This window comes from Phycodurus eques, chromosome 20 (genome assembly GCF_024500275.1).
Source record: "Phycodurus eques isolate BA_2022a chromosome 20, UOR_Pequ_1.1, whole genome shotgun sequence".
Lineage (NCBI taxonomy): Eukaryota > Metazoa > Chordata > Actinopteri > Syngnathiformes > Syngnathidae > Phycodurus > Phycodurus eques.
Genome location: NC_084544.1, coordinates 16173059 through 16186533, shown reverse-complemented (window position 1 = coordinate 16186533; position 13475 = coordinate 16173059). Strand labels below are relative to the sequence as shown.

At 43.0% G+C, this 13475-nt stretch overlaps 1 protein-coding gene across 2 annotated transcripts in view; it reads left to right on the top strand.

The window, feature by feature from the left end:
• The window catches only part of phf14 (PHD finger protein 14), a 159311-nt gene extending 146445 nt beyond the window's left edge, over nucleotides 1-12866 (top strand). For both annotated transcript variants that reach the window (XM_061664634.1, XM_061664633.1), the window contains one exon: nucleotides 12449-12866. In XM_061664634.1, the coding sequence (XP_061520618.1) occupies nucleotides 12449-12523 (75 nt within the window). In that variant the 3' untranslated portion in view covers nucleotides 12524-12866. The remainder of the gene's footprint in view (nucleotides 1-12448) is intronic.
• Nucleotides 12867-13475: the final 609 nt, after the last annotated feature.

Genomic DNA, 13475 nt, shown 5'->3' with positions numbered 1-13475 from the left:
CATTTCATTTCGAATTTTTAATTTCATGTTTTTGCACAATTTGTCAATATGGGCTTTAAAGGAAAGCTGTGAATCTATTATTAACCCAATACATTTGTATTGGCTGACAATTTGCATTTTTTTTCTCCATTAACAAGGTCAGGTGATGAAATACATGCCTACAGTTTTAGAAACAAACTGTAGACAGCAGTCCTGCAACCAAGTTGTGACACAGGACATCGTATTAGTGAGTTTAGCAGCAACAGTATCTTTGGAGCGACCATGAACAAAGAAAACCGTGTCGTCTGCATACATTACGCACTCAGCTTCAGAACAAACAGTGGGCAAATCGTTGATATAAATACTAAATAAAAGGGGGCCTAATATTGATCCCTGAGGGACTCCAGAGGTTAGCCTAAGAGACTCAGATCTGCAGTTGTTAACTGATACAGATTGTGTTCGATCATGCAGATATGATTCAATCCAGCTCACAGCCTTGCGAGAGAAGTTAAATTTTGAAAGCCTGGTAAGAAGAACAGATTGATTTACTGTATCGCCTTCCTGAGCCATGATTTAAAACGTGAATTCACCCGGTATATAAAATAATTGACCTGTATTGTCAGCCGCTGCTTGTTGCAGACAAACCTCTTGTTCCCAGGAAAATATTTTGCAAACAGTATCATGTCTCGAGTCACTCTCAATCTTTGCTCCATAAAACTACGGTATGCCAATTAAGACAACTATGCATCAGCATGCATGGTCATGCCGTAAGCACCCAAAAAAGGGTGCGACCAAATCATGTGCTACCAGTGCAAAAGTTAGTGTCGAGCCCTAGTACTGTATAATTTCTGCTGCCTCTTTGCAAGGTCGCTTTTGAAAAAGAGATTTTACATCTCTTTTTCAGCTTTTACCTGGTTAAATAATAAAGGTTAAATAAAGTTTCATCAAACCTTCAGTTGTGTTTACGTGGACTGTTGTTGCAAGAGTTACACAAGATCCGACTTTCCCTAAAGATATCAATGAGTCGGGGGTGGGCAGTCCGTCCGCGTGTGTGTCGCCTCAAGCTCTGCTCGTGCTCACTGTGCAAAACGAGAGACAGCAGTTAGTCGGTTTCTCTAACACATTAAGCGTTCATTTTGACAATGAAAAGGTTATTAATCGACCCTGGGTTGCCTCCGTGTCATTGTGTAAGCTCTAAAGTATATTCCCTTCTTACTGGTACAAGAGTGATTGGTGGTTAGGATTTACAGCTTGTCAGCTGGTGTTAGCATTAGCCTTTTCGGACGGGTGTGCATACAGACCTTTCTTATATTGCAGGAGAGTCTTGCATATTTTGCAGGCGACCTTGCTTTTCAGTCTCATGTTTTAGTCAAATATTGCTACACGCTTGAGGCACCGCTGCTAGTTTACTACGTAAACCCAACACCTGTTGATTTCAGCAAGGCATCCGTGTCTACCCGAGTGGCGATTAGTTGATCACAAGCTATAAAGCGTCCTTGTGCAGTGGCAAAGTCAACGTGCCGATTAGTCGACAAATACGTTCAACCTCTGTTATGCTAACATGCTCACAATTGTAGTTTACAGTTTAAGTCTCCGTCTTGTCTATCATTCGAATGTGTTTTCAATTCAGTGCATACCGGATTTGAAAATGTGTTCATATTTGATCAGCTATCAGTGAGCTAAATTGTGAAGTTAGAGTAGCTTACCTGCACCGAGTGTTTCATGGTGTCGGAAAGTTGATGTCTCTCTTATCTTTGAGTTACAAGTTGCCATTCTCTTTTTTTTCATCCATATTCTGTACCGCTTCTCCTCACGAGGGCGAGGGTCGCGGGAGTGCTGGAGCCTATCCCAGCCAGCTTCGGCCGAGAGGCGGGGTACACCCAGAACTGGTCGCCAGCCAATCGCAGAGCACATATAAACAAACAACCATTCGCACGCACATTCACACCTATGGGCAATTTAGAGTTTTCAATCAACCTCCCATGAATGATTTTGGGATGTGGGAGGAAACCGGAGTACCTGGAGAAAACCTACGCAGGCACAGGGAGAACATGCACACTACACACTTTGCTGCCTGAGGTTCCCAAGTTTGCAGCATGCACGACACAAAAAAATTACAACTTTTCTTTCAAAAATAAAAGTCACACTGTCTTGAAAATTCCATAGCTACTGTCATTTGTAGTAATGTTAATTGCATATTGCTTTACATCTGCATCTATGTTAGCATTTCTATTTTAAGATTTAATGATAACTGGTTTCATATAATTACATCAGAATCTTTTTTTTCTATTATGTTATGCATAACATAGGGGATACTGAGTCTGTGACATGTTATAAGGTTGACATCTATGCGGTTTGTCGATTGAATGCAATAAATAGCCTTTGAACACAAAGACCGACAGAATTTGAAATTGCTGACGGCGTGACCTAGTTTTGTCAGTTAATATTCAAGCATACCTGCCCACTTGTACCCACCCACTCGACTCAACTGAACGACAACGTGGCATTTCCGGGTTTTAAGCGAGCGAGTCTCAGCCGTACAAATACAGTCTAAAAGTATACATATGTTGTGTTTTCCAACAATACTTAGCTCTATTTATATGTTTTAATGTGCAGCAACTAAATAGTGTTTTCAATAGTGATTTCCAGAGACTGGGCCATGAAGCTGGCTTAATATTTTTGGATCAATGTGTTTAAACCCGACCTACCAATTTAATCCAAAAGCTCTTTCTGATGTTTTTTGTGCATTTTCTTAAAATTGCCGTTTTTCTTACAAAAGGTCACGGTACATTGAAATGTCTGCCAGTTCCTTGATTGATAACGAATGATAGCTTTGATGACAATCTGTCCTGGTGATCGTCTTGTATTGTTGAGGTGTAGGGGATTTGGTAATACCGAGAAGCTGTTGATTTACAGTTGCCAGAACATTCAGGAATTTGCGTGCACGTGTTTCGGTTGTGCATAGAGGCAATAAAACCTTTAATCAGAAAGGCTTGAGTTCATTATAGACACAGTGTTTTTCTCTGCCTGCGTGGCTTAGATAAACCTTGCTGTGACCAAGGCTTCATCCCTTCTCTCTCGCCCCTGGCCCTCGCTGAATTGATTTCAGTAATAAAGTCACAATCTTGCCGCAATATACGAATGGTCTTTAATTCATGCCGGTTACAGTACCAAGGGCGTGCTTGTTTAAGGCTTTATTTACACTCTTGCGGCGCTGCCTTGCATGCTGGGCGCCATGGTGAATCACACCAGAAGACGTGGATAAAAGGTTTGAAATGCCAAAAGCTCTTAAAGCTGCCCAGGCAGCATTTAAAGTGTTCGACTGTGAACTTGTGTGGGATGCAGTACTTATCATGAAAAGGATTGCTGTTGAAAATGCTGGTCCTTGGAAAATTCCATGCTTCACAGCCATAGAGCCACTTTTACTCAGGAAGCCCTTCGTGTTTAATGTTTTGTTGTGATCTTAAAGCACTGAACTCTATTTTACATCGGGCATGTTTGACTTTTTCACTGCGGTGTAATCAATTAGACCCCATTGTTCCACCTGCTCGCAGACAGTCATGACTTCAACTCCATCAAATACCAAGTTTAACAGAGATGACCAACCAAGCCCTGTCATTGAACATTGACTTTCCAAATTTCTGCAAAAATTCCTACATACACACTCCAAAATGTTGTATAAATAAATTGCTATAGCTGCGAAAGAGGAACCAACTCCAAATGAGTTTGTCGGAATGGTATATGAAAGAGGTATCTATTTTACAGGAAAGGCTTCCTCTCAAATTTATTTTTTTTTATATATGAAAAAAAATAGAAAGAAAGCATTGCTAAGTACTACAGATAAGACATAATCCGATTTGTTAAAAAACATTTCAGTAGCTGTTATATAAAGTCAATGGACCTCATTCGTTAATAAATGCTTAGAAATGTTCTCACTTTGTGCACAAGTCGAGTGTATATGTAAAGTTACCGTTGGATTCTTGACACACACTTACCGGCCAGTTTTCTTCTCACCACCCAGCATATGTTAATGAATCAGGTTTCATTTCAAATGACGACATTGTGCCCACGAGCTCCAATCTGCATAAAGCGCGCCTCCATCCCCCTACGAAAGGGGCATCCTTTTATTTGCATCTCAGCCAATGCGTGGACGTTTAAAGTCAAAATGTAAAAGTTGAAAAATTAAAAGTCAAAATCTTTCTTCATCTTGAACATTTTTTCAAAACATTGGTATCACCGAAAAGCTTGCTAAACACAGAAACGGACATCATATAATAATCATGTTAATCATTTTTAATTAAGTCCAAAGTTGAATGACAGAATGTTACATAAAACATACTGTATACAAAAAAAAAAAAAACAATGAAAGAGGCGAGAATAAACAAACACTGCATATATTATGTTGTTCAAATACACAGTAGTAAGGAATAAATATAGCACAGCAAAAATGTATTTGATAAATTACATGAAATTAGCATTGGAAGCGACAGAAAATATATGGGCCATGTCGATCGGTGTTACGTCACAAGCGAGCACCGCACCGGCGGCGTGTGTGCGAATCGATCAATTTGCACCTGTAAAATCATAGAAAAACATATTCTAAATCAGATTATCGTCGGGATTTGAAACAATAACCGAGGCCTTGGATAACCGAGGAAATGCGAGCGGTCCGATTGCATTTCCTGCTCGGTGAGTGATGTCATACTGCACACAGACAGCCAGCGCCGGATACATACATGCAAATACAAGCATGGAGGAAACCGGAGTGCCCGGAGAAAAGCCACGCAGGCACGGGGAGAACATGCAAACTCCACACAGGCGGGGCCGGGATTTGAACCCCGGTCCTCAGAACTGTGAGGCAGATGTGCTAACCAATCGCTCACCGTGCCGCTCTCTTCTTTACATATCGAATGAAATTAGCGAGTGCTCCATCGACGCTCTGGTGGCTTGTTTGTTCACATCAGCAGCTGGTGGGAGCTTCTGATTGGGGGAAAGGAGGTATCTATTTTGGGAAAAGTGTTTTTTTTTTAAGTTTAAGTGTTCAATGTACCTGGCAACTAATTGAAACAGTATTTGAGAACATATCGTAGTTGAGTTGATTTGTCTTCTGCTTGGAAATTCTTCTTCTTCTTCTTTTTTTTAATGTCTGGCTTTTACTCAAGCATTCTGAGATCCTGAAGGAATGATCATCCCATCCTAGGCGGTTGTCTTTTCAACATGGCCAAAGTATAACCACAGTTTAATGTGAATTTTAAAGGCAAGTAAGAGCAGCTCTACTCGCCCTCTGGGATGACAGAATATGGTCAAGGGTGTCTGGCAGATTGCTGATGATGAAGGGGAAATCAATGGCTAGAAGTCGCTTCAATCGCTTTAACTAGATGCTACGGACACCCGTTCGCCTCTCAGGAGCCAATTTGTGGAGCTCGTAGTGTGTGATTACTGTTTGTGACCCGGCCGCCTGGGGATCCATTTCTTTGGACCAAGCTCATGTCTAATAACCCTTTTAACAGAAGTGTACATACACACAGCCAATTGTTGATCTCAACAGTATTTTAAGCAACCACTAAAAAAAGCCTTCCTAAAAAAGAATAAAGCCCAGCTTCAGCCAGCAGCACTTGAAGGAAAATGTATATACAGTGTAGAAAACCCACTCCTAGAATAGAATAGAAATAAACGGTAAACCCGTGATTTAATATTGAAACCAAACAGTCACATTTGTAAGCACTGACACACTGTTGTTCGCCTTGCTGAGAACATGCATACAAATATAAATGCCTAAATTTGCATACCCTTTTCCCCAGTGTTATATATATTAAAAATTAGAACAGATCTTGAAAAAATGTCGTGGCAAAAAAATTCTGTCATCCCAGAATTGGAGGACAATTTAGTCATTAATATTTCTGAAAAGCAGAAATAAGGCGCAGTCTCAGTTATGGGGTGTATTTCCGTATTTAACACATACATAAGGCACACCGTATTATTGGGCGCAGGCATGGTAAAACATACGCTAGCTTAAAACATACGGTAGCATGCATGCACGCTAAAACTATGTTTTTAAAAAGGCAGTGGGAGCAAAACTGAGTTCGGTTGTACTTCATTGAAGTATTTAACAATGTACTCACGTTATTTTTTGATCAATCCTCATCCACCAATCCATCAAAGTCCTCATCTTCTGTATCCGAAATGAACAGCTGGGCAAGTTCTCCATCAAACATGCCGGGTTCCCGCTCGTCATTGTCAGAGTCAGTCTCGTTGCCGGGAGGCTGTTCAGCAATGATGCCAGCTTTCGCGAAAGCTTGGACAACAGTCAAAGCAGATACCTTAGCCCAAGCATCCACAATCCATTCACATATGGTGGCGTAACTCGCCCGCCGTTGCTTCCCAGTCTTAGTTGCACTTGGTTTTTCACAGCGGCTGTGAGATGCGCGCGCATGGAGTCACAGATCAACAGGGACGGTGACACGTGGAAAAAACCATCGGGTCTCTTTACGTACACCTCACTCACCCACTCTCTCATTTTCTCCTCGTCCATCCAGTCTTTTTGATTGGCCTTAACGATGACTTCGGCTGGAAACCTTTTTTTAGGCAGCGTCCTTCTCTTAAAAATCACCATAGGTGGCAGTTTCTGTCCATTACCATGGCAACCAAGCACAACAGTAAAAGCCGACTTCTCGTGCCCCGTTGTGCGTATCTCTACCGTGGTGTTCCCCTTCTTCTCTACAATGTGGCTCACCGGGATGTCGAAAGTGAGCGGCAACTCGTCCATGTTGGTGATGTGGTTGGGCTGGATGTGTTTGTCGGCAATCTTTTTATTGCAGTAGGACCGGAAGATTGGCAGCTTTTCCCTGTTCGTGGACTTCAGTTCTGCGTTCAACACCATCACCCCTGAACTCCTTTCCTCCAAGCTTCTGCAGCTCAGCCTCTCGCCTGCTATCTGCCAGTGGATTTACAGCTTTCTGACGGGCAGGACACAGCAGGTGAGGCTGGGGGAGGCCACCTCATCCACACACGGCATCAGCAACGAGGCGCCCCAAGGTTGTGTCCTCTCTACGCGACTGCACCTCAACACACCCGGCTGTCAAACTCCTGAAGTTTGCAGATGACACCACTGTCATCGCCCTCCTCAAGGACGGTGACGGGTCTGCATATCGACAGGAAGTGGAGCGGCTGGAGCTGTGGTGCGCCCAACACAACCTGGAGCCGAACACGCTCAAGACTGTAGAAGTGTTTATGGGCTTCAGGAGGCATCACCTTCAGGTTCCTGGGAATTACAGTCTCTCAGGACCTGAAGTGGCCGATCAACATCAACTCCATCCTCAAAAAGGCCCAGCAGAGGATGTATTTCCTGCGGCTACTGAGGAAAACGGCCTGCCACAGGAGCTGTTGAGGCAGTTCTACGCAGCGGTCATCAAATCAGTCCTGTGTTCTTTCATCACAGTCTGGTTTGGTGCTGCTACAAAAAAGCACAAACTCCGACTGCAACGGACAATCAAAACTGCTGAAAGGATTGTCGGTACCCCCCTACCCATCCTTTGAGGATTTGCACGCTGGCAGAACTAAGACAAGAGCGTGCAAAATCCTCTCGGACCCTCCACATCCTGGTTACCAGCTCTTCCAGCTCCTTCCCTCAGGTAGGCGCTACCGAACAATGCAAACTAAAACTAGCAGACATCCCAACAGCTTCGTCCCTCTTGCCATCAACTCCTTAACTTACAATTCTATGGCAAAATCCTGCCAATTTTTTGTCTTGAGTTTGTTGTCACATTTCTGTCAGGCCAATTATATATTACTCTTGGACTCACTGTAGTAGTCTCGCCACGCTGCACATCTGTTGTTGACCAATACTTGCTACTCATGCCAGAGTTGCATCTGTCCCACTTGCACACTGACTGAGAAGTATCTGCAACATTTGCACAATCGACATTGTTTCCAGATTATCGCACTACTAGTCATTTTAAACTGCATACATTCCTTGAGGTCTCGGCGCCATTTGCACAATGGCCATTGCTATATTAGTCATACACACATATACTCTGCATCTTTTTGCACAATTGTTAAAAAATAAATAATAATAAATACAAATTTGTACCGGCATTACCAGATAACTAGCAACCCTTTATTGCTCAGTCACTGTTTTTATGAATGTCTTTATATCTCCAAAGTGTTCTTTGTCAATTGACTGTCTGTTGTCGTACTGGAGCAGCTCCAACTACCGGAGACAAATTCCTTGTGTGTTTTTGGGACACACTTGGCAAATAAAGATGATTCTGATTCTGATGAATAAAGTAAAGCAAACACAAGGGACAGACTCATTACGACAGATGACAAGCAACATGATCCAACACAGGACAATATTCAGAAAGAGAGCGAGAGAGAGGGGGGGAGAGAGGGAGAAAAGCAACTCAATGCAAACAGACTGAAGAGAGACATAGGCACACCTGGACAAGACATAAGTGGCTGGGACTTTCGGCATTCCAAAAAGACAAACTGGAAATTCTTCAGAAGCCTAGGAGTTTGATAAAGTTGCTGTAATCCTAATAAACTACAGCCCGTGTCATACATTGAGATTCCTTTACAGTGTGAATTTATTGGCACAGGTGTGCTGTTTTGTGGCGATATCAAGCCAAGCAGCATTAAAGCTGGTCTCTGTTGCCACCTAGGGTTCATTTTGACTCTTTCTCTCAGTCTCTCTGTGCTTCACATGACATCAGATACATGCTGCTCCTGATCTATAAAAACCTCAAAACAAATGAACAATGTGGCATTTCACACTCATATAAAATGTATGTTAGCACCAGAAGGCTTGCCAACCTATGAAAAGCAACCTGAGAGCACTCAGAACACTGCATCTCCCTCTGCTCCCCTTCCCAACAGCCACTTCTCTTCCTCTCCCCTCTCTCCTCTTCCCAGAGGGAACTGACTGATGGTGATAGCTCACAATGCCTTTGCACAGTGGTGTCAAACGTATGGCTCACGGGCCAGAACTGGCCCATCCTGGGGTCCGATCTGGCCCGCAGGTTTTAGTTCATTTATACATGTCGACTCTTATTTTGAAACTCATACTTTGTTTTGAATCAAGCACCGTAGAACGGGAAGTGCTTTGATTCGCACATTCTCCCCTTGAGTCTGCTCAGCATTTGGAGCAGGACCAGCGAGCTAATGTTATGCTCAAAACTTGTCAGCCTTCATCTCAGCGTACTTCCCTGCAACAAAACAAGACTGAATTGCATTTCTTACTCTCTCACAATCACACACACAATCACACAATCATTGATTGTTTCCACATTGATGTCATCAACAGCAATATTTCAGGTGATTCACGGACATATCGGAGGTACTCCGAGCTAGCAGAGGTGCCGCCCTTAACGTTACGTTATTGTGGTAGTCGTGAGCTGTAGAGTTTTTCATGTGACTTTCATGTGAACACACACTATCCTCCACATTGCATACATTCTCCCCATTGCTAATACATAGTCTGCTGAGCGTTTAGAGCCACACCGGGGAACAAATGTTACGGTAAAAGCAAATGAGCCTCCGACTTACGTGCTTCCCTCCAATAAAACAAGTGAATTAAGTTTTTTGCGCACTTTCTCTCAATCACACACACATGCTTTTGCTATCATGGACTGTTTCCATATCGATATTATCAGCAGCCTTCTTTCAAATAATTCTCAGTCATGTCCGGAGATACTCGGAGCTAGCATAGCTGCGGCTGCTGTTTACTCCGCTCTTACGTAACTCTGCTGCTCACTGTAATGTAACGTTACTAGTTGTGAGATGTAGAGCACTGGGATGTTTATTACTATTTTGGGAGAGTTTTCTGCGTTTACCTTCGACACATGAGTTTTGCTCTCCATAGCTTCTCCACACGAGAAAAACCTCTCTCTCTCTGGCGTGTGTTTGTGAGGAAAGCTTCCGCTTCAGCTGGGCTCTGCCCTTCACTCGTTCTGTGGCTGCTTAACCTATCAGATGGCATTGTGGGTGGAACAATGGTTAAGACAGAAATGGCAGGAGAAAGAGAGAGAGCGAGAGAGAGAGAGAGAGAGAGAGAGAGAGAGAGAGAGCGAGAGAGAGAGAGGCGTGGCTGCATCTGAGCCGAATTCCAAATATCGGTGCCTATAATCGGGCCGGCCGATAATCGGTCGATCTGTAGTTCAAAACAGAGTGTGAAGGGATTGGAATGTAAATCAACACCTCTAATTCTGAGGTCACGGTCCTCAGTCAGAAATGGATGGAGTGCCCTCTCCAGGTCAGGAATGAGATCTTCCCCCTAGTGGAGGAGTTCAAGTTATCCATCTTGGGGTCTTGTTCACGTGTGAAGTAAGAATGGAGCACAAAATTGACAGGCGGTTTGGTGAACCATCTGCAGTAATACGGACTCCGTATCGATCTGTCGTAAAGAATGAGCTGATCCGAAAGGGAAAGCTCTCAATTTCCTGGTTGATTTACGTTCCTACCCTCCCCTATGGGTCATGACAAAAAGATCAAGATCACGGATACAAGCGTCCAAAATGATTGTTAATAAAGGTAAAACCAAGACATAAACGGGCTATCCCTGAAATAGACATGAAAACAGTAAAAAGGTAATAATACATGGGCTATCAAAACCTACACCATAGATGTAAGTTTGCTTTTACATGTTCCTCTTCTCCCATAGTTCTCAAAAAATCAGTTTTCACTAGATTGGCTGGCGACCAGTTCATCGTGTACCCCGTGGATCTGTACGCCTTTTTGCTGGAACAGTTTTGGTGTGCTTAATTTTGAAATGTTTTTTAATTATTCTGATGTTTATTGAAAATGGAGCCGGCCAGTAAAGGGTTTTAGGGGACAGAGTGGACAAGGGGACTAGGGGTGAACACCACAGCAGAACAATAGTGAGATAGTCTAGATATTTGAACAGAAGTAACATTACAACAGTAATCTGTTGATGGGAGGATCAAGGGGGGGGCACATGCAAAAACTAACCAAGAGAACAAGCTAAGAGAGGAAAGGCCAGGACAGGAGCCCACCGAAGTGTGTGGCACACCGCAAAACTCCCCCCGCCCACAACACAAACACACCCCAAGTGCGTCAACGAGGCGACCGACCACCAACCTCAACGGAGTCAAGACACACCCCCGCCCGCTGCCGGGCACAAGCCAAGGAGGCTGGCTGTTCACAGAGAGCTGCGTCCAAGCATCTCAATGGAAAGTCTAGTGGAAGGACAAAATGTGGCAGGGGAAGATGCACCAGCAACAGAGATGACTGTGGGCTTCAGCGGATTATCAAACAGAGAAGATTCAAGAATCTATCAGCGATAATCCCATTGAGAATCGATGGGGTATTATCACGAGGAAAATGATGGGCACCATACCCAAAAACAAAGGAGAACTGACAGCAAGCATCAAGGGAATCTGGGCTTCCATAACTCCCAGGCAACACCACAGGCTGATTGCCTCCATGCCACGGCGCATCGAGGCAGTGATTGAAGCAAAGGGATTCCCAATCAAGTATTGAAGATTAATATATTGTTTTGAAAGTATCATATTTTGATTGATTTCATGTGACCCTAAATTCTCTTTTTCTTCTTCAAAAACTAAGAAGTAAATGGTGAGTATTCACATTTTTTAAATTCCTGATTCTGTGTGTTTTATGAGCTGGAAACACAAATTGTGTAAAAATAAACAAATAAATACTTGAATTTGTTTTAAATTGTGAGCCCTGAAGCTATAATCTATGAAAGGTTAACTTTTTGACTGGAATTATGGAAATAAATAAACTTTTCCATGATATTCAAACTTTTTGGAAAGGGTCTATGTATAAGAGTTTATTACATCTGCTCTCCATTTTGCAAAAATGACCCAGAAAAGTACAAGAACAAGATCCCATCCCTACTTATAAACACAAATAAACACAAAATACATCCACAGGAAAACGCACACTCACACATACACAAGCACACAACACACAGTGCTTGATAGTGTGGCGATATGGTGAGGCAAGAATGTCGTTATTTTTATTATTATTATCCATCCATCCATCCATTTTCTGAGCCGCTTCTCCTCACTAGGGTCGCGGGCGTGCTGGAGCCTATCCCAGCGCGGTACACCCTGAACTGGTCGCCAGCCAATCGTAGGGCACATTTAAACAAACAACCATTGGCACTCACATTCGCACCTACGGGCAATTTAGAGTTGTCAATTAACCTAGCATGCATGTTTTGGGGATGTGGGAGGAAACCAGAGTGCCCGGAGAAAACCCACGCAGGCACGGGGAGAACATGCAAACTCCACACAGGCGGGGCCGGGGATTGAACCCCGGTCCTCAGAACTGCGAGGCAGATGTGTGTCGATCGGTCGGAGAAGATATGCAATTACTAAGAGCCAAACACAAAATGATGAGTACGTGTGATGAAAGTATGTGTGTCCTCTGCACTGCTTATGTATTTCATAACTGCCTTTAATAATAGCAGTGTGTCATGTGTTTCCAGGAAGAAGAAGAGGAGCGACTGGAGGAAGAGTACTCCGTTGAAGAGGCGATATCCGAGCAAGAAATGCCCAACTGAAGATAAACCCCCGATTGAATTTCCCTCCAGTTTGATCATTTGCTAGCAACCCAGCACAGCACCTTTTCACTACACAGAAACTACAAAAGTTTGTAGATCTTAAACGGCATCAGTAAATAATGTTAGCATCACCCCAGAAGAATTTGAGAAGAGTACATAGAGGCTTCTTCAGCTCAGATGAGTCTAAGGTTGGAAGTGCCAGAAGTCTCATAAACAGCTTCTGTGTGTGTAAGATTATGTTTCGCATTCACACAAGCTTTACCTGTTTTATTGACAAGTTGTGACATAGAGTGAGTGAACTTTCTCCCCATGTTCAAACATCAGCCGCGAAGTTCTGTTTCTCTACACTTCACATTCTTGTAGGTATTATTTTCTTAAAATCCCTATGAAGCAAAAATAAAGTCCTTGTGAATTTGACACACCACAGAGAAGAGTGTTGTTAACAACCCTGCCGAATTTGAATGATTCAAAGAATGCACTGAAACCATGCCACCGTTCATTTCACGTATTTGAGTATTTCAATTATTGGTGGTTTTTATCCATCAAAAGGTCATAATTGATCATGAGAAAAACAATTATTCTAAAGTTATATATTTCCAAATTTGAATGCCAAAATGTCTTTACCAAAATGTCTTAGGAAAATGGCCCATTACTGTTTTGAAGCCTCCAGTGTCTGAAATATGGGGTTCATTTGAAAATAATAATCTATGGTTTTAATCCACTTTCTTAGAGAAAACGTCTAAGGGTCCTGTTGATGCACTCCATCCATCCATTTTCTGAGCCGCTTCTCCTCACAAGGGTTGCGGGAGTGCTGGAGCCTATCCCAGCTAACTTCAAGACACCCTGAACCGGTTTACCAACAACCATTGGCACTCACATTCACAATCTACAGGCAATTTAGAGTCTTCAATCAACCTACCACGCATGTTTTTGGGATGTGGGAGGAAACCGG